The sequence below is a fragment of the Hyaena hyaena genome, unplaced genomic scaffold (assembly GCF_003009895.1).
Source record: "Hyaena hyaena isolate Hyena2069 unplaced genomic scaffold, ASM300989v1 scaffold_607, whole genome shotgun sequence".
In the NCBI taxonomy this organism is placed as follows: domain Eukaryota; kingdom Metazoa; phylum Chordata; class Mammalia; order Carnivora; family Hyaenidae; genus Hyaena; species Hyaena hyaena.
This window is the reverse complement of record NW_024081241.1, coordinates 738882-764550: the sequence shown is the minus strand read 5'-3', so window position 1 is coordinate 764550 and position 25669 is coordinate 738882. Positions and strand designations below refer to the sequence as shown.

The window sequence follows — 25669 nt, the reverse complement described above, 5'->3', positions numbered from 1 at the left end:
TCCACAGTTGCAGAGGAAAGACTGGAAACCCTAGCTCCGGTGAGGAAAACACAGGCGCTCCAGTTCAGCAGCGCCAGGAGAGATGCGCGCTTTGCTGGCTTTGTGCTGAAGAGAGTCTCGTTGGTCAGACTGCTCTCTTGTACGCGCCGTGTCCGAATTTTGTGTCCCCTCAAAATTCACGTGTTGAAACTAATCCCCATTGTGATAGTGTAAGGGAGTGAGGTCTGTGGGACGTGCTTAGGTCATGAGATGGAGCCCTTCTGAGTGGAGTTGGTACCCTTATAGAAGAGAGTCCATGTTGATTCAGAGAGACAGCCCTTAACCGAGCATGCTGGCACCCTGATGTCAGACTTCCTGCCTCCAGAAAGAAAGTTCTGTTGTTTGTAAGCCACCTAGTCTGTGGTATTTTGCTATAGCAGTCCAAATGGACTAACACAGTAAGTAACGAGTATTTTTAAGTTAGTTGTTGATAAATGGTCGAACACTTACAATGAAAAGCAATGGCTTTGACTGGCTCGATTATTTTACAGGTGGAGCATTTTACACTCCTGAGACTATTGATACAGCTAGACTTCACTACCGGAATTCCTGGGCCCCAATTCTTCATGCAGTGGCACTTTGGTTAAATAGCACAGGATTCACATGTTCAGAGTCTGCAGAAGCAGCAGCGATACCTGGCTTACAAAAACGTTCTATACCCGTCAATTTAAACCAGGCATCAGGAGCGACGCCCAGTGCTAAATCTTTGCCAGAAATTAACAAAGATAGAATGCATCTTATCTTAGGTAGGTGTGTTGTATTAATGTATTTCAAGATGGGTCATTTCTGAAAATGTATATCTGTAGGGAGGAAAAAATTCCTTTCTATCTTCTTAGGTTCTGTGGACAGCCTAAGAGTTAAATTGACATGAGACAGATTCACAAGAGAAAAAGCATACAGATTTTCTTAAATATTTTCAACCTGAAGTAGCCATTAGGCCCCAAAAATTATACGCCGTTTTACACAAAGAACAATACATTGTGGGGAAGTGACAAGAGAGGGATTTGGGCCAGGGGCAGTAAACTGTGGGTCAGGGCTAGGAAATACGTGAGGGAAACTAGTTTTAGTAGGTTTGTTTGTACAGGTCTGTTTCAGCATTGACTCTCAGCCTTGTCTTCCTGTTACAGGGAGGGCACCTTTCTCATGAGAAATTTTATGACCTGCTTGTGGGTAGAATGAGATCTGCTGTTTGTCAAGTACCTTCAGCTCAAAATAATCAGTATGCCAAAGAGGCATATTTTGGTGTGGCATGCTCTGAACTCCATATCTTTCATTTTAATGCTATAGAAGTTTTATGCATCACAGTTCAGAAGGAATTATAAAAGGAGAATTTTTAAGTACATTTTCTAAATTATTAACTGAATTTTTAGTATAAAATTTTAATTATTAAAAACTACTCTAGGGGCGCCAGAGTGGCTCAGTCAGTTAAGCACCTGACTCCTGATTTTGGCTCAGGTCATTATCCCAGGGTTGTGGGATCAAGCCCTGTGTCAGGCTCTGTGCTGAGTGTGGAGCCTGCTTGGGATTAGGTCTCTCTCTCCTCCTGTCCTTCTCCCTTGATCACATGCTCTCTCTTTCTCTCTCTCTCTCTCTAAGAAAAAAACTACTCTAAAAATTTTAGCTGTCACATCCTCTCCCAGAGCCAATATTGAATAATTTTCAAGAAAAAAAACCTACATTTTTCTTTTTCAACAACAGATTTTCTTTTTAGTTGGCACTTAACATATTGTCCCATTAAGAAATAATAAATGCAAAGTTAAAGCAAATTTGAATAAATCTCAATTTATAATTGCTTTATAGATGTTCTTTTAACATTAAGATATTATAGATTCTAATGAGGCTCTTAAGTGGTCTTATATTTTTCTGGGAGGGAAAAGGAAAACAGTTGGTAAGATGAATTTATAGAACTCATCAGTAAATCTCATACATGAAAATATGAGAGACTTCTAAAACAATGACCTTACCCTTATGCAAATTAAAAACAATTATTACCTGGAGCACCTGGGTGGTTCAGTCATTGGGCGACTGACTCTTGGTTTCGGCTCAGGTCACAATCTCACAGTTTGTGAGTTTGGGCCCTGGTTTGTGAGTTTGGACCCTGCATTGGGCTCCTCTCTCTCAGCCCCTCTCCTGCTCACGCTGTCTCTCTCTCAAAATAAATAAATAAACTTAAAAAAAAAAAACAAAACTGTTGTTATCCATGATACCCGTTAAGCCTCTGTAGCTTGTCACTTAAAAAAACTTTGTAGATACGAAAATTGTTTTAAAAGTTCTAGAAAGAAAAAAATGAATATCTTCTTAATCAACTTGATGACTATGGAACTGTCTCCCTCCCCTGACCTCCAGTTTGATTATTAACCTAATTGCAAAGTTACAGTCTGTGTTACAGAGTTTGGCTGCTGCTTTGGGTAACCATTTGGAAGTCTACTTCAAGGTAGCATTAAATATGTGTTAAAGCAATCTGAAAAAGAAAGAGGAAAATAGAGAAAAAAATTGATGTGGAAGCAACAAAGTGTTTGATGGTGACAAATGTGTATTTTTATTATGTGCATCACAGGTGTGAGTATACAGTTCCTTTGTTCCCCTAGACCCGAGGAGCCTATTGAACATGTCACAGCTTGTCTGCAGGCCTTACACACCTTGCTAGATTCTCCTTATGCCCGAGTCCATATTGCAGAAGATCAGGTACAGTGTATTTCTATAACAATTTCTACAAATTGTATGCTTTGTTTCCATCAGATTTATCTTAAGATAATTTTCTCCCTTATGAAGTATCTTATGTTATTATTCAGGATATTGGCTTCATCTAAGACATTATACTGAATGTTGGACAATCAGGCACAGCCAGCATAGAGATCTGTCAGTGTGTATTCATAGATGTGTTCATCAGCAGTGAAGTACAACTAGGAATTTAGGGATGCCTTCAATCCCAGTTAATGATTCTACTGAAAAAAGGCTGAAGTAATTTATAAGGCTATTAAGTAAATTATACCGCTTTTAAATGTTTGATAAAGTTTTATCTCATTTAATGAGATTGGTGTTTTGCCCTACTCAAGTACTCCTCTAAACAGTTTAATGAATTGCTTTTGCTAATTTCTGTATGGATTATTTAGAGGCCTTTATTCATGTTCTAGAACCAAGCTACCAGCAGATTTGTTACTCTTTTTAATTAGAAATTCTTTCCTTGGGACACCTTGGTGGCTCAGTCAGTTAAGCATCCGACTTCAGCTCAGGTCATGAGCTCATGGTTGGGGGGTTCAAGCCCCGCATCGGGCTCTGTGCTGACAACTGGAGACTGCTTCGGATTCTGTATCTCCCTCTCTCTCTGCCCCTCCCCTGCTCACTTACTCTCTCTCTCAAAAATAAATAAAAACATTAAAAATTTTTATTTTCTTTTTATAAGAACCATCTTTTTGGTCACCATCGCTACCATGTGGGGTAATTTTCTATGAAACACAGAACAGATAAAGAACAAAGTTGCTGTCATTTCATTGTATCAGAGTTAGTTTTGCACAGGATGTTGACCAATACCAAAACAAAACAAAGAATATGCTTTGTGATTGCAAGATTCACTTACTAACGAACCTTCTTGTGCCCCAACCTTGCAGCCTGGAGTTGCTTGTCAGCTGGACTCCAGATTACTGCAGGGAACTTCAGGGTTGTCTTCAAATAGTCACACTATAAACTTTAATCTGTGAGTTAAAAGGGAAGACTATATATACACTCAGTAATTTTGGTGTTAACATAATTTGTCCCACACCTAACTAACTAGCTATTTTTTGGACTCAAGAGTGTTTTGTTTTGTTTTTTTTATCCAAGCATTGCTTTACACTTGGATGGAGTTGTATTTTATTTTTCTCCTGAGTTGGATCCTGTAATTTCAATATCATCAGAGTACCCTGACTCAAAAATGGTATCCATTCACCCAACAACTTTTACTCTGTGCCTGTCCTGGCATCAGACACAGTGTGAGGCTGTAGATATCAAAAATGGTTTCACTGCACCTGGCTTAGGAGATCAGTACAGTATGATAAGTGCTGAGCTAGTGTATGTAAAGGTCCGATGAGGATGGAGGAAAGGAGCGCTGACATTATCAAGAAAAATAGAGAATAGCTTGTCAGAGGAGATGATGGTTGGATTACATTTTAATAGAGGAATTAGTGAGGCAGTACCAGAGGAGTGGGTTTTCCTCTCCTAGAGAAAAGTAGAAAAGGTATAAGAGAACATGACAAAGTCAAGGACACTGTCATCACTTACTATGGCTGAGGAGAAAGGAGCGTGTGGGGGTTGTTAGGAGATGCATCTGGACAATAGGGGAAAGGCCAAATCAAGAAGATTTCTTTATGACATATTAAAGGGTTTAAAAATCCATCTCAAAAGTGACAGGGAATCATTAAAAACGTTAAAATAGGGGCGCCTGGGTGGCTCAGTTGGTTAAGCATCCAACTTCAACTCAGATGGTGATCTTGGAGTTCATGGGTTTGAGCCCCATGTTTGGCTCTGTGCTGACAGCTCAGAGACTGGAGCCTGCTTCGTATTCTGTGTCTCCCCTTCCCTCTTCCCCTCCTCTACTCATGCTCTGTCTCTCTTCTGTCTCTCTCTCTCAAAAAAAATAAACACTAAAAAATTTTTTAATGTTAAAATAGAGGAATAACATGATTAAACTTATATTTCAGGATATGGTATATATAGATTTGATCACTTTTATCAATCTTGTAGAGATTGGTCTGTAAGAGATGACAAGGGAGGCAAGGAGAGCAAATTAAGAGCAAATTAAGAAAATTCTTTTCATAATTCCAAAGAAATGATGAATTACACTGGCCTAGGAAACTGAATAAAGGAAGAAGAAAAGAGGGCCAGAACTGGAACCTGAGGGATAAATAGCAAATACAGATAGAGAAGAGGAAAGTAAGTCAATAGCGGGGCTCCCTAGAGAGGTAGGAGGAGAAGTAAGAGAGAACACACTTACCAGGGTAAGAGAGTTTCAGGGATAGACAACAGTCTCAGAAGAAACAGGATCCAGTATATAAGGACAGAAGAGAGTCCAGAGGAAGTTACTGGCGAGCTCAGGCAGAGTTAGGTTGTGGAAGAGTGAGGAGTAAATGAGAGGGGGAAGGAAGTGGAAGCATCTAGGCTGGGAACAGAGGAAGAGACAGAGATCAAGGATGTACAGGCAAGAGAAGGATCTGACTGGGTTTTTTGGGGGGAGGGAGAATTACACAGGAAAGACTTGGGTGCTTTCCTTATACTGGGGAGAAGAGCCTAACCAGAGAGAGAGCTTGAAGATATATGAAGTACAGTCAAGGTCCTTGGAGAACTTTGGGAGGTCAAATAGGATAGGATAGGAAGCAACTGTGGAAAGATGAGTCAGCCTTGGGCAGAGGGCCTGGACACGTGGTCTTAAGGAAAAAGACAAAGGTGGCTTTGGTTGCAGTTAAGTGTTTTTCTTCCCCCTTGAAATCTGAGGCAGGTTCATTGGATGGGTTTGATGTGGAAGATTGTAAGAAGCTTAAGGTGAGTGGTGAAAGTTTGTACTAGTTGCTGAGATGAATCGGAGAGGGACGTACTAGAAGTGTCTGGACTCCCTGGAAGACCACTCCCGGTGCTCCGCTAGGGCTGGAAGTCATACATTTAGTGGCCCTGCACTTCAGTGATGCCATTCAGTTCCAGTAGAGGAAAGAAATAGGAAATGATCTTTTTTTCATATAAAAATAATTTAAACATAAAAATAATAAGGTAATTTGTTGACTGAAGACATGTTGGGATACAATATGACCATTTCTCAAGATGGTTGTAATGTTCTCATTTGTTACATAGTCCTTTATGTTAATTTTAGTCACCAAATTTATTTTTACATGCATATTTTCTTAGATTTTAATGACCTAAATTTATCCTTTGAAATTAAGATTAATTAAGTGTAACCTGAATTAATGTATCATAGCTGATTGGTGTAGAGTTGCTGAGTGTTTTGCACCGCCTCCTGCTGACCTGGAACCCACCATCTGTTCAGCTGCTGGTTACCGGAGTTGTCCAGCAGGTCGTAAGAGCTGCTCAGGATTATTTGCAAGAAAAAAGAAACACTCTAAGTAAGTACTCAAAATTATGCTAACTTTGAAGTAGATCTTATTTGTACTCTAACTTTTTAAATATCAATACCAGGAAGTTTTTAATAAGAATTTTAATGAAAAAAAATTAGTCATATATTTAGAAGATTTGCAGTTGACTTTGCTTTAATTAGAAAGAGCCAAATGAGGGGCACCTGAGTGGCTTGCTTCATTGGGCATCTGACTCTTGGTTGTGGCTTAGTTATGATCCCAAGGTTGTGGGATCAAGCCCCGTGTCAGGCTCCATGCTGAGTGTGAAGCCTACTTAAGAGTCTCTCTCCTACTCCCTCTGTCCCTCTGCCTTGCTTGTGCTTTCTCTCTCAGAAAACTAAACAAATGAACAAAAAACCCAAATGAAATTGCTGATAGGTATTTTTCAGCTTCAAAAGTGTCAACTTGTATGGTTCAACCTAACATATGTTTACTCATCATATGAAATACATTCCAAATAAAAATATCTAATAAAAAGTTTTGAAGCAAAAAATGAATTGTCTTTGACTTTTAAGGAGAGGTCAATAAACAGAATTCTAGGAAGGCAGAGAATTCTTCTGAGGAAGACATGTGCTATCTGTTAGACAGTTATAAATTCTTTTGAAATAATTTCTCAAATACACTTATTGTGTAGTTTTATCTACTCTGTGCTTTTTTTTTTTCCTGGAAATGTTACCCAATTTTTTTTTCCTCCAGATGAAGAGGATATGGAAAAAGAACCGTGTCCTGTAGTAGGAGAAGGAGGTGACAGCGGTGGCCTTGTTCCTGGAAAATCTCTCGTGTTTGCAACGATGGAGCTGTTGATGTTCATTTTGGTACGGCATATGCCACATCTCAGCACCAAGATGTCGGACTCGCCCAGTCATATGGCCACTAAAACTCGACTGTCAGAAGAAAGTGCTCGTCTGGTGGCTGCCACAGTTACCATACTTTCCGACTTACCATCCCTTTGTTCACCTGCAGGTCCAGTATTGAACGCTATTTGCAAATGCATTACATTGCAGTAGACAAAGCTGAGCTTGCCTTTGTTTTTGGATGCTATTCTGACTTATTTTCCCTCTTAAACCTCCAGTATGAAAGGAGAAGTCAGTCTGTTATGACATTTACCTTTTGGAGCCTATGAAAATTAAGGATTTAAAAAGCCCAAAACTCAAGATGCTCTTCAGATACATTTCAGACAAACCAGCAAGGAGATAGAACCACAGCTTGAAGCAAGACACTGAACGTTAGCTTGTAGACGTGAGGCAGGGCGACTAAACCCGTTAGTTTCTGATCTGGTTGCCACTTTTGTTTAACACTGACAAACTAATAAACGTCAGAGGAGTGTGACAACCAACTGTAAGGAGTAACTAAATAAATTATAGCTGCACAGATTATAGCTGTCTGCAGATGCCTGAAAAATACTGGATGGAAACTTAGACTTTCCCTCTACTTATCTAGAAGGGAGAAATGGGAGAAATAGTATCCAGGAGATACAAAGGTAAATTTCAGCTCAATGCAAGCCCATAGATGTAAAAATAATGAACTCTCTTACGGGGCTTTGCGGGCCAGCGACAATGGCTACGTGGAAACGTGGTGAGGGGCATCTTCCGTGAGGTGGGAGTTTGAATTCTGTGACCTTCAAGTTCTCTTAGCTACAAATCTCGAGATTTTTTCATTTCTTCTTTGCTTACCCATATAGTCTTTTCATCCTTTTCCCCAGCTTGGTTAAGGCTGACTTGAATACACTGACGATTGATTACATGTCTTAGAATTGCTACAAGATTCATCAGGTTACTCAAATGCTTCTCAAAGTATATGGTAGTGCTTCCCTTCTGGTTCTCTATCTTCCTTTCTCATTTTCATTATGAAGGGCATGATTAGGTGAAATACTGGAAATAATAAAAACAAGGCTAGCCGGGATAAGAAAGAAAATATTGTCTTCTTCGGAATAATTTGCCACTTTCTCATTTTCTTTTTCAAACATTAAATTATAGTAATAGGAATGCAGTACATTTTGTAAAGCAACAAGGAAAAAAATAATATTAAATCACAAGCAAATGTGAAAATGACTGGAAGAACTGTAATATAAGAACTAAGTAGTTATGAGGTAATCTGATTTGTTTTCAATTCAGGATGTATGACAATCCTGCCCACGATTCTGTTTTTAATTGCAAGAATATTGAAAGACACAGCAATAAAATCTGCAGATAATCAGGTTCCTCCACCAGTCAGTGCAGCTCTTCAAGGGATTAAAAGCATTGTGACCCTCTCGATGGCCAAGACGGAGGACACTCAGAAGCAGTGGACGGCCCTCATCCGCAGCACTCTTGCGTGCATCCTGGAATATTCTCAGCCAGGTAACCTGAACAGAGCTTTGAATCCACAGTGTATTGGGGTGTCCGTGTGCCAATAGTTAGTTGAATGAGCTTATCAGAAAAGTGCTGTGTGACAACTGAAGCGACTCAGAGAGATCTTGTAGTCACATTTTGCAAATGGGAACGTTCGTACCCCTTTCTAGATATTTGGATATTGACTGTAAATGTCCTTGTCATAGCACTTAAATACGTGTTGGAGGCTCCCCAGGCCAAAAAGGACAGAAAATTTCAGGAAACATACTCAAAATCAAATTGATTCTGTGTTAAAATACTTGCTTGCTTCCTTTTTTTTTTAAATAAATGTAATAAAATAGAGAAAATTGAAGTATATGTCACTAACCAAGCTTATCCTCAAATGAAACCACAGTCTTGATTTTTATGTTTCATTACATATAAAAATATTTCTGGAACTAAACATACTTTCTGTATTAATAAATATAGGTCCTTATTAATAAATAATAAAAATACATGTATAGACTAATAAATGTATACACAAATTATACATAAAATAAGATAAATAACCATGAATAACATGTAGTGTTTCTTTTGTGTTTTTAAATCGACATAAGTAATGTCATAGCATATCATTCTGCCATTACGTTCTCACTCAAGAGTAAGGTTTTTTGGAGCTATTAATGTGTACACATAAAACTCTTATTTATTCCTTTTAACTTCTATGTAGTTTCCTTTTTTTTTTTTTTTTTTTNGGGGAGGGTCAGAGAGAGAGGGAGACACAGACTCAGAAACAGGCTCCAGGCTCCGAGCTGGCAGTCAGCACAGAGCCCGACGCGGGGCTTGAACCCACGAACCGCAAGATCATGACCTAAGCGAAAGTCGGATGCTTAACCGACTAAGCCACCCAGGCGCCCCAAACTTCTATGTAGTTTCCATCACATGAATTTTTCAGGTGTTGTTCATTCCCATGAATTGATATTTCTGCTATTTCTGATTTTTCCCAATTATAAAAATTGCTGCCATGAACATCTTTATAAATTGTTCACACACTTGTGCTATGAGATTTTCTAGGGTACACCGCTAGAGACAGAATTCATGGCATATTTTAATTTTAATATTACCAGACCTGGCCAAATTGCTCTCCAAAGTAACCATAAGAGGAGCGCCTGGGTGGCTTAGTCGGTTAAGCGTCCAACTTTCTCTCAGGTTATGATCTCGCGGTTCGTGGGTTCGAGCCCTGCGTCGGGCCCTGTGCTGACTGCCAGCCCAGAGCCTGGAGCCTGTTTCAGTCTGTGACTCCATCTCTCTCTGACCCTCCCCTGCTCACGCTGTCTCTCTCTCTCTCTCCTAGAAATAAATAAATAAAAAACATTTAAAAAAAAAAAAAAAAAAAAAGATAAAAAAAAAAAAAAACAAAGTAACCATAAGAATTTCCACACCCACCAGCAGTGTATGATAATTTCTGTTTCTCCATGTCCTCACCAAGACTTGGTATTTCAGACTTTTAAATTTTGCTCTGATGGGTAGAATGTACTGTCTTACTGTTTTAATTTGCATTTCTCATTTTTTGAGTGAGTATAAGCATTCTTCATACACTTGTTTAATTTTGAGGGAAATGCTTATTTGCACTTTTGTCCATTTCTCTTCTTCATCTAACTTTTTCTTTTATATATTTCTGTTGTAAAGAAAATGAAGACAAAGGTTAGTAATTAAAGATTTTCCATGTCACCTATCACCTATTAAAACATTTCCACACTAAAACTGTGGAACAGGCCCATGAATCAACAGACAGGGCAATGAAACACACAAATTGCTTTAAAACAGACATTTATCCACATGAGACTACAATACATGATAAAGACACATTCATTATTCCTCAAATGATTTGTATCAGGTAGCTATTTGAGGTATCAGTTCCAGTTAGGCCCTCACCTTAGATCATGACTCAAAATAAATACCAGATAAATTAAAATGATAATATAAAATTTTAAAAATAGTTACAGAAAATACAAGTATAATTTATATGTAAGGATGGCAACAGAGTATGTAAGTGTTAAGAACAGAAAACATCACAGAGGTAAATATCAACATATAAGACTGTATAGAATAATTTCTACTTGTCAAAACTCTTACTTAAAAGGTAGCTGAAAAAAAAGACAGCTGAAAACTGACAATAAGAGCATATAAAAAAATCAGCCACATTAATAAGGAAAGAAATATGAACAAAAATGAAGTAATATAAAGTTTTTCTTGTAAAATTGATTTTTTAAAAAAAAATGTGACTATTCAGTTGGCATTGGTACCAAGAGAACATTTTCATACTTTGCTGAAGGGAGTTTAAAATGGTTTAAAGTTTTAGGGAATAAATTCTATAGAACATACAAAGAGCCTTTGAAGGATTCATTATGTTCAAGATTATTTATCACAATGTATTTTACAATAGTGAAAATATGTGATAAATATAATTACCTGGAAGTAGGAAAAATTATAAAATACATGATCATACATTATTTTGAATCATATATCCATTGTATCTATTAAAAATCATATTTATAAATATATGCAAAGATAATAACCCAGACCAGAAGAATTTAAAACAGTACCTAGAAGTTAAACTGTCACTCGATGGTAGAATTACTTTTATTTTCTTCCCTAGACCATTTTTGTATGTCAAACAATGACCATGTGTTATTTTTATTATCTGAATTTTTAAAAATTAATTTGGAAGGGAAAACTTCAATTAGTTTTATTAATTCTACTGGAACTACTTTAGATTTATCCTGAGTTAATGTTTATAACCAACTAAAGAAATGTTACATGCCATATTTATATATGTATGTGTATGTATATATGTGCAAATAGATAGATATGAGTAACAAGATAAAGAAATAGTTCAAAAGTTTAAAAATCTAAATATTGTTTTAATTTTCATGAGGTAGTTCCATCATCAATAAAGTTTTTTAAATGGCCAGTTATAAGGAAAGGTTTTGATATTTTATCATCCTAGTTCATTAATATTAATTCAAAGGTATGATAAAAGGATGAATTGCCTAGGATATTCTGTCCAGGACTCAATTCTTAGGAGATAGTTGGCATGATCAAGGCCACAAGTATTATTTGTTTAGTATTTGTAAGTAAGGCAAGCAGAATCCCTTGCTTTACAAGAAAAGTTTTGTAATTGAGAATTTTTATTACGGAAATCATATTTCCTAGTATAAAATCTGAGACTTCCACTTAGAAAAAATGTACATATGTATGTATGTGAACACATACACACATGAATATAAATCTCCTTGGATGTAATATACATTCTTAATATTGCTGCAGTTTTTTTTCATTTCTAAAAACTTCAGTTTTGAAACAGATTTCAAACTTTTTAAAAAGTTACAAGAATAGCATAATGAACTACAGTGTATACTCTTCTGGTCTCACCAGCTGTTAACATTTTGCCACATATCTTCTTGCTCTATAATCCCCATGTTATTGTTAATATTATCATTGTTAAGGGGTGCCTGGGTGGCTCAGTGGGTTAAGCATCCGACTTCGGCTCAGGTCATGATCTTGCGGTTCATGGGTTCAAGCCCTGCGTTGGGCTCTGTGCTAACAGCCAGCTCAGAGCCTGGAGCCTGTTTCAGATTCTGTGTCTCCCTCTCTCTCTGACCCTCCCCTGCTCACACTGTCTTTCTCTCTCTCTCTCTCAGAAATAAACAAAACATTTAAAAAAATATATTATCATTGTTAATTATGCTGAGCCATTTGAGAATACTCTGAAGTCATCATGACTCTTTACTACTAAATGCGTTATGGCTATTCTAAGAACAAGAACATTTTCTTACATAACCACTGCAGAATTATCACATGTAAGCAATTTAACATTGATAGGATGATATTATTATTCACACGCAAATTTACCAATTGGCCTAATAATGACTTTAATGGAACTTTTTTCTTATTCTTTTTGATATAGCCCAGAATCATGCATTGTACTTAGTTGTCTTAATGCTTTAGTCTTCTTTAATCCAAGGCAGTCTCTAAGCTTTTCTTTGTCTTTCATGATATTGTCCTTTAATATAAATTGTTTCTCAGTTTGGAATTGTGTGATTTTTTTTTTCTTGTGCTTAGATTCAGGTTATGCTTTTTTGGCAGGAATACTATATGACTATTGTTACATCTTAGTGCATTGTGTAAGGAGGCATATAATGTTGTTTTGTCCCATTATTAGGAGGGTTTTTTTTAAATGTTTATTTTTGAGAGAGAGAGAGACACAGCATGAGTGGAGGAGAGGCAGAGAGAGAGAGAGGGAGACACAGAAACTGAAGCAGGTTCCAGGCTCTGAGCTGTCAGCACAGAGCCTGATGCAGGACTCAAACTCATGAGCTGCGACATCATGACCTGAGCCAAAGTTGGATGCTTAACTGATTGAGCCACCCAGGTGCCCCCCACTATTAGGAGTCTCAACTTTAATAACTTGATTAAGATGATATCTGCCATATTTCTTCACTATAAAGTTTACATTTTTCCCTTTCACAATTAGTAAGGAACTTGTAGGGATATATCTTGAAGCTATGTCAATTATCTGTTCCCCATTAAGCTTTTACCCAATGGTTTTTGTTTTTGCTTTTTAAGCAAACCCTATCCCCAGTGTGGGCTTTGAATTCTTGACCCTGAGATCAAGAGTCATATGTTCCACCAATCAGGCCAGCCAGGCATGCCATACATACCCAGTCGTTTTCACATCTGTTGTACCTGAACCAGTTATTACTGTGATGATGTCAAAATGATCATTTTCTAACTTCTTCATTAGTTTTCTTCCCTTTACATTTATTAGCTGGCATTTCCCTGAAAGAAGAGCTTTTTCTTTGCCTTCATTTATTACTTTTTACACATTATTGTTTATTACTATCAGTGCAGACTTATGATTCTTCTTTTTGTTCAGTGGGCCTATTAATGTCATTTTGACATATCTCCATTATTTCTTGAGCACATATTTACTTTCTAGCACCAAGATGTAACAGACTTACCTTATATTTTCCCTATTACTGTTCTGGAATTAGTCACTTCTCCAAAAAAGCCCTGGTTTCTTTTAGTAGGAAATGGTATTTAGATAGCAAATCTTAAAGTCACAATTTTAAAATAAAGTGTGAATTTTCCAACAAAAAATTGCTTGCAGTGTCACAAACTCTGAGTTAGAGATTGCTCAATAGTATTCCTACTACAATAATACAGTAATATTCCCATTATGGATTTCTCAGGTTTTTAACATCTATGATTTAGGTTATTACAGATTAGCTAAATCCTTCAGAATTTACATATCTTTCTTTACTGTAGGTTAATGGGCTTCTTCTCAACTATTATTTGTAGCCCATTCTACTTTATGCTGGTACCCTAATTGTGAGATAATGTTAGTGTATTAAATAAACATATATATATATATATATATATATATATATAAAATCCTGATAAACTATTGATTATCGAGTATTTACAGTTTCCAAATTTGTCCAAATTCGTATGTAAAGAAGGTTAGTAATTCAGCTGTGGAAGAAATGATAATGACAAAATAGTTTAGGTCTCCTTTTATATATTCTTTTTTCTTATTTTAGATGTTTATAATACTTTTCTTTAGAATAAATGTATATATTGCCTGTATTTCTAATAATATACTGTATTTGCAAACTAGGTTGTATTCTCAAATGGTTGTAATCACTAGAAGTTCTTTAAAATTATGAGAATACTGCCTTCAAGAAATTGTACAAGATTTTTAAAATTGTTGTGTAGAGCTTACAGGTTTCATATTTACTGAATATAAAGGTGATATCACTAACAAAGTCTGCTCTGTTTGTTTTTTTTTTAATGTTTTTTATTTACTTCTGACAGAGAGAGAGAGACAGCATGAACAGGGGAAGGTCAGAGAGAGAGGGAGACACAATCTGAAACAGGCTCCAGGTTCTGAGCTAAGTGTCAGCACAGAGCCCGACACAGGGCTCGAACCCACGAACCGCGAGATCATGACCTGAGCCGAAGTTGGACACTTAACCAACTGAGCCACCCAGGCCCCCTACTCTGGATTTTTAAACTACTTAAAATATCTTATCATAATCACCTAGCTTTATTAGAAGAAGAGTACCTATATTTAGAAATTTTTCATCAGTCTAAACTACAAGGAAGTTATGCAACTTTTAAGTAATTTTATGTTACCATGTTATCTTTCCTATTCAAATTTGCTTTCCCTTGAAAAGTTCTTTTTAGGATTTATGCCTGAATTTTTTTTAGTTAATATTGTACCATCCAGAAAAACAAGGAAAAAGGACTTAAATAAGGACTTGTAATAAAGTATCCCTGTTTCCTTAGTTCTATTCATAAAGTTGTTTATGGACTGTATGAGAGGCACACACTGCTGTAAACATTGTTTGGGGGAGAGAGGGTTATTGTTCAAGATTTGAATTCTAAAGCATATTGGAAACAAGACACTGCTTTAATTTTTCATATATTTATTATGAAACAATATAACATATTATTAACATTATTCATATATTTCAGAAGATTCCATGCCTATGCCTGATGAAGTAAGCATGCTAACAGCAATTGCGCTCTTCCTCTGGTCTGCTAGCAGTGAAATAATAGGAGTCCAGTCATTACAGAATGGCTGCATGAACAGATTTAAGAATGCACTAAATTCATGTGACCCATGGGTAAGTTACACTTAAAATAAACATAGAGGTAAACATTCCACTTTATCAGTAATATTTCAGATTGATTCATTAAACAGGGTAATACATCAAATGAAAACCTAAATATTTGCTGTATGGTTTTTAAATAGAAAAGCTGGAAAAGATCACTGGGTTTAAGCAGTAGGAGACAGATATGTGTGTGTTTATTCTCCAATATCTAAAATATTTTATTAATTCTGACTTATATTGGTAGAAATTTGACATGAGTGTATGCTTATATTTTTCACTGCTTACTTAATGGCACCAAGAGCATTAAAAAATAAATTTATATTATTACATTTTTTGATGAACCCATTGAAAGCTAGTTTTTCTAGAAAATAATTTTTTTTTGTTTCACAGTGTCGAAGTCTGAACTAATGATTCTCAAACTTGCTTCATACAGAAAAAAATCAGTTTAGTTACATGACTCCTAGAATTTTGCTACTATCTTCCTGAATCATAAATCTGTATTTTAAAAATAAATGCCCAAGCATTTATGTCCAGCAAGGTCTAACAACCTCTCTTCTACCAAAGTGCTGAACAGGCTTTATTCCATTATTTGTCCCATATGGTGATGGACCTTCCTTTGATCCTTCCTTCCTTCCTTCCCCCCACTTTTTTTTTTTTAATGGTAATATGAAATCTTTCTAAGCTAAAGTGGAGTCAATGAGATTTTACTTTCTAGGCCTAGAAAACTTAAATTGCCATAAGCAGTCATTTCCAGGGAATTCAAAAGAATGTGAGGTGTCTTACCAGTGTATTTTTATAGCATTGTTTGACATCACTTAGGTATCTGAGTTCCTCACTAAATAGGTTAAAGTAGAAGGGACAGTTGTCAAGTAAAGAAAAAATTAAAAACAGAAATTAGAATTCCTGGTTTCTTGCTTCTTCCACACTATAGAAATATACAAATTATGTAAGCTTGGTAATTTGGCAGTTACCATATAAGGAATCTTTATTTGATGAATTTCTTTCAGGTTAGTTTTTTTTTTTTGGTTAGCTTATTGGCAGTTTTGTTATTTTAACTTCACTTCTATAAATAGAAAATGGCATTAATTCATCCTACATTTTAATTTCCATCCTACAGTTTCACATCTTTTCTGCATATATTAAATGCAATGTGATTGTACAGCAAATAAGAACTATCACACATGTTCATTATTGAAATCACTTTCTCCTATAGGTTCAAGCCAAATGTTACCAGCTTCTCCTGTCAGTTTTCCAACATTCCAATCGTGCCCTTTCGACTCCTTATATCCGTTCCTTAGCTCCAATAGTGGTGGAAAAGCTGAAAGCTGTTGAAAGAAACAGACCAGCCAGTAGCACAGAACTTTTAGCTGTTCAAGAAGGAATCAAAGTGCTTGAAACATTAGTTGCTCTTGGGGAAGAACAGAACAGTAAGTATTTTTATAAAAAGCCAACAGTCTAAAATGAAGGACTGTATGATATATATCTCATTGGATATGGGACTTAGGCCATCGCAACAATAAATTTACTAGGAGTGGTTAGTATCTGAAAGCTTAATATTTTTGCTTTTGCTACTAATAACATAATGTATTGAGTTGATTTATATTCATTTTTTTTATGAGCAAAAGGGTAAAATAAATTACTGATGGCATTTCAACACATTGATTTTTTTTTTTCTAGGAATGTACTCTTTAAGAACCAGAAAACCTATGAGTGTTTAATAGATTTATAAAAATTATTTATTGTGGTGTTCATAATAGAAGTACAAAAGCTTTAAAACAGGATCAGATTAGTATTAATACTATACATCATTACTAAAATACTCCCAATTTTGAAATTTAAAAATTATTTTTATTTAATGAAAAGCTGTCACATATATACATCAATTAATCAGAGACCTAACACAGCTTAATGCCTGCTCCTCTTTAGTCCCTTGATTTCAGCACAATCTAAAATTTGTTTTTAGAAATAGGACTTTTAATTGCTGCAGAAAGACTATATAACTTTTAAACTAGTACCTTATGATTTAACATTAAGCTATTTCCAATTTTTCAAAATCATAAATAACTGAGATAAGTATCCTTGTATAGATATATTTGCAAACACTTTTTTGTTCTGTCTCTCAGACAGATTCCTTAAAGTGAAATGACTGGGTTGAAGGGATTGTACATTTTTGAGGTATTTAAAATATATTGCCAGGTTATGTTCCAGATAACAATTATATCCATTTTTTCTATCACAAATTTTTTCCTCTTCCCTTGAAAAAATTTTTACAGGAAATTGGAAAGATAATAGAGACTTTGAAAAAGCTATTGTAATGGCTTCCCTATAAATAATAATAATCCAGGGGCACTTGGGTGGTTCAATCAGTTAAGCATCCGACTTTGGCTCAGGTCATGATCTCATGGTCCATGGGTTAGAGTCCCATGTCAGGCTCTGTCCTGACAGCTCAGAGCCTGGAGCCTGCTTCGGATTCTGTGTCTCCCTCTCTCTCTGCCCCTTCCCCCCGCACTCACTCACTCTCTCTTTCTCTCTCTCTCTCTCAAAAAAATAAAAAATAAAAATTTTTTATAAAAGTCTTGATACAGTACAAGACATCTGTTATCTGAGTGAGGCAGTCTATTAAAAAATGAAGAAACCGTGATAATGCTTATTGCTGATACATTTCACTAATAATACTATAATATATAGCTATTTACACGTATAATATCTAGTATAAAGTTATACTTAATACCATAATATATAGTTATATAAAATAGAGCACTATAATTCCCAGAGAGTAAATTTTCAGCTTTTAAATTTGTTTTATCACTCAGTGTTTTTCACATCAGTTACAAATGCTAATTTTTTGTTTTTAACAGGCAATGAAGTTTTTTCACCCAGCATGACCAGGGTTACAAGCTAAAGACATTGGAATTATATTTGAGTTTTAATTCTTATTCATCTTCATCCAGTCTATTACTCAAAACGTATCCTACCTTTTTTTTTTTTTTTTGCAACCTCTCTGGGATTCAAGACTCTTGCTTCCTATTCTTGTATCTAATCATCTCACAACTAGATAACTATCATAGTTTCTCAAAAGTATTCCCCATCGATTTTACCTAGAACAGTTTTACCTCTCTGCAAGAGTAGTTTCCTCTTGCAGTACTGCCTCAGGTCTGAACATCCTTGCTCAGTTCTCAAAACTTTTATTCTGCTCCCCAGGGTGTACCCACTAACCTGACCAGTCCAGTTTTCTCATTCAGCCTATCTTAATCTCTATACAGTCTGCGTTCTGTTTTCACTTTCCTTGGATGTGTTTCTTCCCCTTCTTTCTTCTTATACAAACAGATTCAACCTGTGTCAGATCTCATTTCTTTAGGGAAATGTTGCCCAATTACTCAGTCCTCTCTGATCGCTCCCTTCATACAATTTCTTTGGCAGTTATAATCAACCTTCTTCTATGGCCCTGAGATTTTAAGATAGGCACTAAAACTATAAAATCATCAAGTGTTCCTCAGTTATGTGAGTCTTTTAGGGAAGTCTATCTCAGATGCTAACTACGTGTTTTTAGCACTTAGTACTATAATTGTTTGATGCACTGTTTATTCTTTTTTTTTTAAGTTTATTTATTTAATTAGAGAGGATGAGTGCCAGCAGGAGAAGGGCAGAGAGAGGAGAGAGAGAGAACGCCAAGTAGGCTCCATGCTATCAGCACAGAGCCCAAGGTGGGGCTCAGGCTCAGGAACTGTGAGATTATGATGTAAGCTGAAGTCTGGAGTCAGATGTTCACCCAACTAAGCCACCCTGTGCTGTATACTCTTTTCAGCTAGGTAAAAACAGCTTTAGGTAAAGATGAATTATATATTTCCTAAAATGCTTAGCACATTTCTAGATACTTGACAGGTACTTAAATAATTTATACTGTATTTTTTCTAGTTAATTAAGTTTTAAGACCAAACCTTGCTTTTCAACCCAATGGTGGAAAGCCTTGTCTGCTTTAGTGTGCACAGTGGACTGAAGATAATTTCATATTTATTTGATAATTCACTCTTATATTCTCATTATGAAAGTTCTTATACAGCACTGTTATAATTCTGTGTGCGAGACATTCAACTAACTACCTTATTCGAGGATTCTTGGGACTTTTAAAATATCAGCTTGCTATCTTCTTTCTTCTGAAATTTTATCATGGAAAAAATCCAATTAATAAAAACCTCTGACTGGTTTTCAAAAGAAAGGGTGTTTATGTGTTGGTTCATCCATTCAACAAATAGTTACTGAGTGCCTGCTATGCACCAGGTATGTTCTAGTCATGAACACACGTGAACACACATGAAGACTCCTGCTTTTGCGGAGCTAGTGGTCGAGTAGCAACACCCTCCCCCACTTAGATTCATCTGTATCTATTTTATATATAAACATAAAATGTGTGTATAGATATACATTATGTGTACATATCTATCTATATATCTATTTATATAATTTTATGTAGAGGTGAGAATGGGTATAACTATATTTTGGATGTAGATATAATAGATGCTGAATTAGATAGATAGTATTGGGGAAAAAATACAGCAGGGAAAGAATATTGAAGTTCAGGGCCAGAGTGGGATTAGGATTCTGGAAAGGCTCCACGATCATTGTCACTGTCTTTCTTGACATCCGTGAATGTTATGTCCCGCGTTCTGTATCAGATGCTTCCTGCTCCCCACAGCCTTGGCTACTGTCATTCTACAAAAATTAACATAAGATGAAAGTGAGAAAAGCATGATTCTCAGTGGTGATTATCAGATACATATGTGCATACAATTACATACTTTTTAATGAAAAAAATGAAAGTTATATTCCAGGATGGAGTTCTTAAAATAGGAAGACAAAGAGACTAGGTAAACAAGATTAAGCCTCCAAATAAATCTTTAAGGACTTAGAATTAACGTCAGCCAGACATGGGTTCTTGTTTTTTTAACTCTAAATTCTATCTATTCCCTTATTTTTGAGAGATTTTTGTCCCCTCACTTACTGTGGGTTTGGGGAGATGATAAAATGGGATAGAGTTATATTTCCATTTTAAAAAGAAGGATATACCCAGTTTTAGTTAAATAATAGTAAATGGATGCTGTTCAGGTATCTGTTTCCTACTCTAACCTTTGGAATACCCTTAAGAAGGTCATAGTCTTACTAGCCAAATATACTCCACATGGCAGTTGTAAAGTGCTTGTTCCTTTTTAACTTTTTCGGCAATAATTTTTTAATAGAACAGATTAATACAAACCTAAGATTTACCACCTAACAAATCTGGTCTCTAGCCCTAACATAGCTTGGGACTAAGCAAATATTTGATATTAATTATGAGTTATTGTTGAGTCTAAAACAGATTGCGTATGTATATTTGCTTATGTTTTATTGTGATTGAGACTACCGTGGCAATTGCCCAATTTTAAAATTAAAGTTTATTGCATTTGCCAGACTCGAGATGATCTTCAGACTCTATCATTGTTATCTTACAGGAGTCCAGTTACTCGCTCTTTTAGTTCCCACTTTGATCTCCTACCTGCTGGACGAGAATTCTTTTGCCTCAGCAAGCACGGCTTCCAAAGATCTTCATGAATTTGCACTCCAGAATTTAATGCATATTGGACCTCTGTATCCACATGCTTTCAAAACCGTAATGGGCGCAGCGCCTGAGCTGAAAGTACGCTTGGAAACTGCCGTCCGGGCAAGCCAGGCCAGCAAAGCCAAAGCAGCCACCAGACAGCCGGCCCCAACCGTACATTCTGCACCAACGATTAAGCTGAAGACAAGTTTTTTTTAACTTGCTATTCAGTTCACTTTTATTTATACTACCTACCGGCATGTGATCAGCGATAGCAGCTATATCATTCCAAGCTGGAGGTTTTCTGTCATTTGTATATGGGAATTGTTTGATCCAAATAGGCAGGGCAAGTAAAGTGATGCTCACGCCACTTTCTGACTTTTAATGAGTGATTGTTTTTATCATGTGGTGGGTGTGCTTTCATTTTTCTCCTAATAATGTTTCTTTTTTTGTTTACCAATTTATTTTTAAGCACTGAGCCATAGGCTCTTAAATTTAAATACTAAATACAATTATATCCTGTAGTTGGGCAGGCTATTGATACTGTCAGGAAAAAATAGGTCAGTATTCAGCATCTGTCATGAAAACATTTAATTGAAAAACATGCAGAATTTAAATTTTGAAGTAATCAGAATAATGGAAAAATATCTGTTTTGCAGTGTGTATACTATGAATAAAATCCCATTTTCTTAGCATTTCTCAGAATGTCCTTACCTTTCTGATAGATCTTTTGACTTTCCAATTAGATTACTGAATTATGCTTTGTGTGTATTTTAGTTGTTAACTGAATTAAAATTCTCATTTAAAAGTCCATTAAAATGTTTCAGATGTGGAGTAATGTTCTACTTTTTTTTGATGGCTAAAAATTTGGCCTTGGTTATGTTTTATAATTACAGTACAGAGCCTTGAGTCCTGACTATGATGGTTACTTTTGTTCATCAAATATTTATCGAGTGCCTGCTGTGTATAAGGCATCAAGCTAAGTGCTGCAGGGCATACAAAAATGAATTAGTCATAATTATGATTATGTCAATCTTTTGTGCAATGGGAATTTTACCACATCAAATAGATAATTGATGAAATGAGCGTTTGCACAGCGTTGAGCAAATTTTAAACACCACGTTTTACCCGACAGTGTTACCTAGTAGCAACAGTAAGTCACCTTCCTGAATATTCCAGATGCACACCTGTTTATTATCTGCTGGTCTCCTGTTGGCTCATGTACACTTGCCAGCGGGCACCTCCCATCTCCTTGCTGGCCTTCCTTCCTCAGTCTTTTAGGCCTCACATAAGAGGCTTTCTTTCACCCATTTCTCACTTTCTTTTATGTCTGCAGGGTTGTTTTTTCATTTCAGACTTGCTTTTCCAAAGTTATTCTTGTGTCAGGGGAGATATTTTTGGTAACAGTTTTATTGAGATGTAATCAGATACCATGTAATTCACCCATTTAAAAGGGGCGCCTGGGTGGCTCAGTCAGTTAAGCATCCGACTTTGGCTTAGGTCATGATCTCATGGTTCGTGAATTCGAGACCTGCATCGGGCTCTGTGCTGACAGCTCAGAGCCTGGAACCCGCTTCGGATTCTGTGTCTCCCTCTCTCTCTGACCCTCCCCAACTCATGCTCTGTCTCTCTCCTTCAAAGATCAATAAACATTAAATAACAATAATAATAAAATTTAAAAATAAAAGGTATAGTTAAGTGGTGTTTAATAGTTTCACAGAGTAGTGTAACCATCACTACTGTCAATTGTGAACATGTGCATTACTCCAAAATGAAACTTTATGCTCTTTAGCGATCACCTTACAATCTTTCCATATCTCCCTAACCTTTCACTACAATGTATTTACTTTCAGTCTCCATCAGTTCTATTATGAATATCTCATATAAATGAAATCATAGACTATGTGGACTTTTGTGACTGGCTTCTTGACTTAATGGTTGGTTGTTTCTTTGTTGGTTTTTGTGTGGGGTTTTTTAGCCTTCAAAAAACTTTATTGGGGGATAAGCCTAGCTCTAATGGAAAAGCACACCTATGAAAGAAGAGTGTGGTTATTTAAGTTGGTCTTATGTACATCCATGACTTGTACATTCATGGCTCAAAATAAAGACCCTCAGGGTACCTGAGTGGCTCAATTAAGCATCTGACTCTTAATTTTGGCTCAGGTCATGGTCTCACAGTCTGTGAGTTCATGCCCCGCATTGGGCTCTGTGCTGACAGCTCAGAGACTGGAGCCTGCTTCAGAGTCTATGTCTCGCTCTCTCTCTCTGCCCCTCCCCTGCTAATGCTCTGTCCCTCTATCTCTCAACAACAAGCATTAAAAAAAAATTTTAAGACCATCAAACACAAATGATTCTAAAGCCATTACAACCCATGTGATTCACTTATATTAGCTCTTAAAATATGATCTATGTACAGAGGAGCTATACCTTCCTCACAATTAACTGAAGCACAGGGCTATTAAAAGGAGGTGGCAAAAAATGACAATTTAAATAGGGTGTAAGGCCCTCCTCTCTACACTATTCAATAAACATATATCAGAATGAAATGGAATCAATGCCCAAGTGCCTCTCAAAGAGAGCAACTCCTTGTGGCACATGTGGTTTGGAACTTTCTAGCATAATACATCCCAACTACTCTGGGTACACACAAAGCCACTATGCCCTACATGAGATGCAAAGGGATTATGCCTATCATAGTTTGCACCTAGCCCCTGTGCAAGACGCAGCTCTACAATAGTTTTGATCACTTCCCTTAGGTAACAACCTTTATGCCTCTTTGGCACCAATCTGTGACCCTCACTGACTCAGTGGTGCTTTTTTTGTTTGTTTGTTTGTTTATAAAAACAACGAAAGAGGTGACAAATGCTTGCAACAGACATCAGGTTACAACAATTTCAAAAGCTGAAAAAGCTCTCCATCCACTGGTCCAGTGTTCTCCCCTAGTATTAATTAGTTTTGCCACCAAAGGGGGAAATATGGTGGACAACTTCTTTGCAACCAGGCCTTCACAGAAGTCCGTAAGTTAAAAAGCTTGTCAAAGGCAGGGCCATTTTATGGGTAACCTCCTCTAGCTGCAACTTTGGGGCTTGGGAAAAAAAAGCAAGGCATGTGTGCAAGAAAGAGTTAAGAGTCCCTTTGTCAAGGGTTTAGTGACCCATCCCCAGATGGCAATCTTGGTACCCACAGACCAGGACCCACCAAAGCCCCTTATTCAGATGGAAGAGAAAACACACACACACGGAGTCAGTTCTGAAATTTGTACAAGTGGTACTTGTTCTTCCTAACAGTAAGGACTTAAATGAGAATCACAAAACTTGAAGAACACATATTTTACTTCAGGATTTAAAAAATTTGGTCCTGTAATGAAAGACTACTTCAGCGTGGGTCAGATCCAACATTTGCTAGAACTCAGTTGTTAAGCACACCCAGCACTGGGAGGAAACTTCATCTGAGCCAGAAGCTAGTGGACTGGCCAGAGGCCATTCCTTCATTGGTCCCCAAGCCCTGTCCCCAGTTGTGTCTCCCACCTCCACTGTTCTGATCAGCAGCTCACCTCATGCTAGCAGGCGGCACACCAAATCCACACCCCTTCTCTCCTATTGCGCAGCTAGCCATGCAAAGTAGGTGGGCTGATGAGACCGACTTTGCCCACCAAGGGCACCGCGACAGTGGCCACCAACCAGTCCCAGTGTCTGTCATCTTTGCCTTGTAGGTGACCAGGATGTGCAAAGCCGCCAGACTCCAGGTCCCTGGCCCCTCATGACATGGCCCCCTCTGCAAGTGGAAGGTATGAGGTAGCAGCCGCCCAAGCCAAAGGGCAGAAGGCGGAGATCCCTGGATGTGGCGCCTCCCTTGACTTAATGTTTTTTAAGCTTCCGCCATGTGGTAGCACACATCGGCCCTTTATCCATTTTTATGGCTGGATAATACTCCCTGTATGTAGACCACATTCTGTTTATCCCCATTCATCGGTTGATGGGCACTTGGGCTGTTGCCACCTTTTGCCTATTATAAATAATACTGCTGTCTGTTGGGTTTTCTATGTAGAGTATCATGTCGTCTGCAAAAAGTGAAAGTTTGACTTCCTCTTTGCCAGTTCTGATGCCTTTGATTTCCTTTTGGTGTCTGATGGCTGATGCTAGGACTTCCAGCACTATGTTAAACAACAGTGTTGAGAGTGGGCATCCCTGTCGTGTTCCTGATCTCAGGGGGAAAGCTCTCAGTTTTTCCCCGTTGAGGATGATGTTAGCTGAAGGCTTCTCATAGACGGCTTTTATGATGTTTAAGTAAGTTCCTTCTATCCCAACTTCCTCTAGAGTCTTTATTAAGAACAGATGCTGTATTTTGTCAAATGCTTTTTCTTCATCTATCAACAGGATCATATGGTTTTTGTCTTTTCTTTTGTTGAGAAGATGTGGTTTATCTATACCGTGGAATACTCCATGGCAATGAGAAAGAATGAAATCTGGCCATGTGTAGCAACATGGATGGACCTTGAGGGTGTTATGCTGAGCGAAATAAGTCAGGCAGAGAAGGACAAATATCATATGTTTGCACGTATAGGAGGATTAGGAGGAACTTGACGGAGGACCAAGGGGGAGAAGAAGGGCGGAAATGGTGGGGGAAAGGGAGAGAGGCAAACCATGAGAGACTCTTGAATGCTGACAAAAACTGAGGACTGATGGATGTGGGGGGGAGGGGGGAGGGGTACGGAGAGGGGCACTTGTGGGGATGAGCACTGGGTGTTATATGGAAACCAACTTGACAATAAACTATTTGTAAAAAATAATAATAATACTGCTGTGAACAACAGTGTGCAAGTTTTTGAGTGGACATATGTTTTTTAATTTCTCTTGGGTATATACCCAGAAGTGGAATTGCTGGCTGACTGGTAACTCTTCAACTTTTTAAGGAACTGCCAGACTGTTCTTCAATTTCCTTTCCAGATTCTTGTTAATATTGTCCATTTGG

The 25669-nt window shown here is 37.1% G+C and overlaps 1 protein-coding gene across 1 annotated transcript in view; it reads left to right on the top strand.

The window, feature by feature from the left end:
- HEATR5B (HEAT repeat containing 5B) overlaps positions 1 to 21532 on the top strand; it is a 99553-nt gene extending 78021 nt beyond the window's left edge. Inside the window, exons 29-36 of the mRNA XM_039257216.1 lie at positions 531 to 785; positions 2597 to 2724; positions 5981 to 6125; positions 6831 to 7097; positions 8249 to 8473; positions 14987 to 15138; positions 16340 to 16553; positions 20613 to 21532. Coding sequence (XP_039113147.1) covers positions 531 to 785; positions 2597 to 2724; positions 5981 to 6125; positions 6831 to 7097; positions 8249 to 8473; positions 14987 to 15138; positions 16340 to 16553; positions 20613 to 20917 — 1691 coding nt within the window. The 3' untranslated portion in view covers positions 20918 to 21532. The remainder of the gene's footprint in view (positions 1 to 530; positions 786 to 2596; positions 2725 to 5980; positions 6126 to 6830; positions 7098 to 8248; positions 8474 to 14986; positions 15139 to 16339; positions 16554 to 20612) is intronic.
- Positions 21533 to 25669: the final 4137 nt, after the last annotated feature.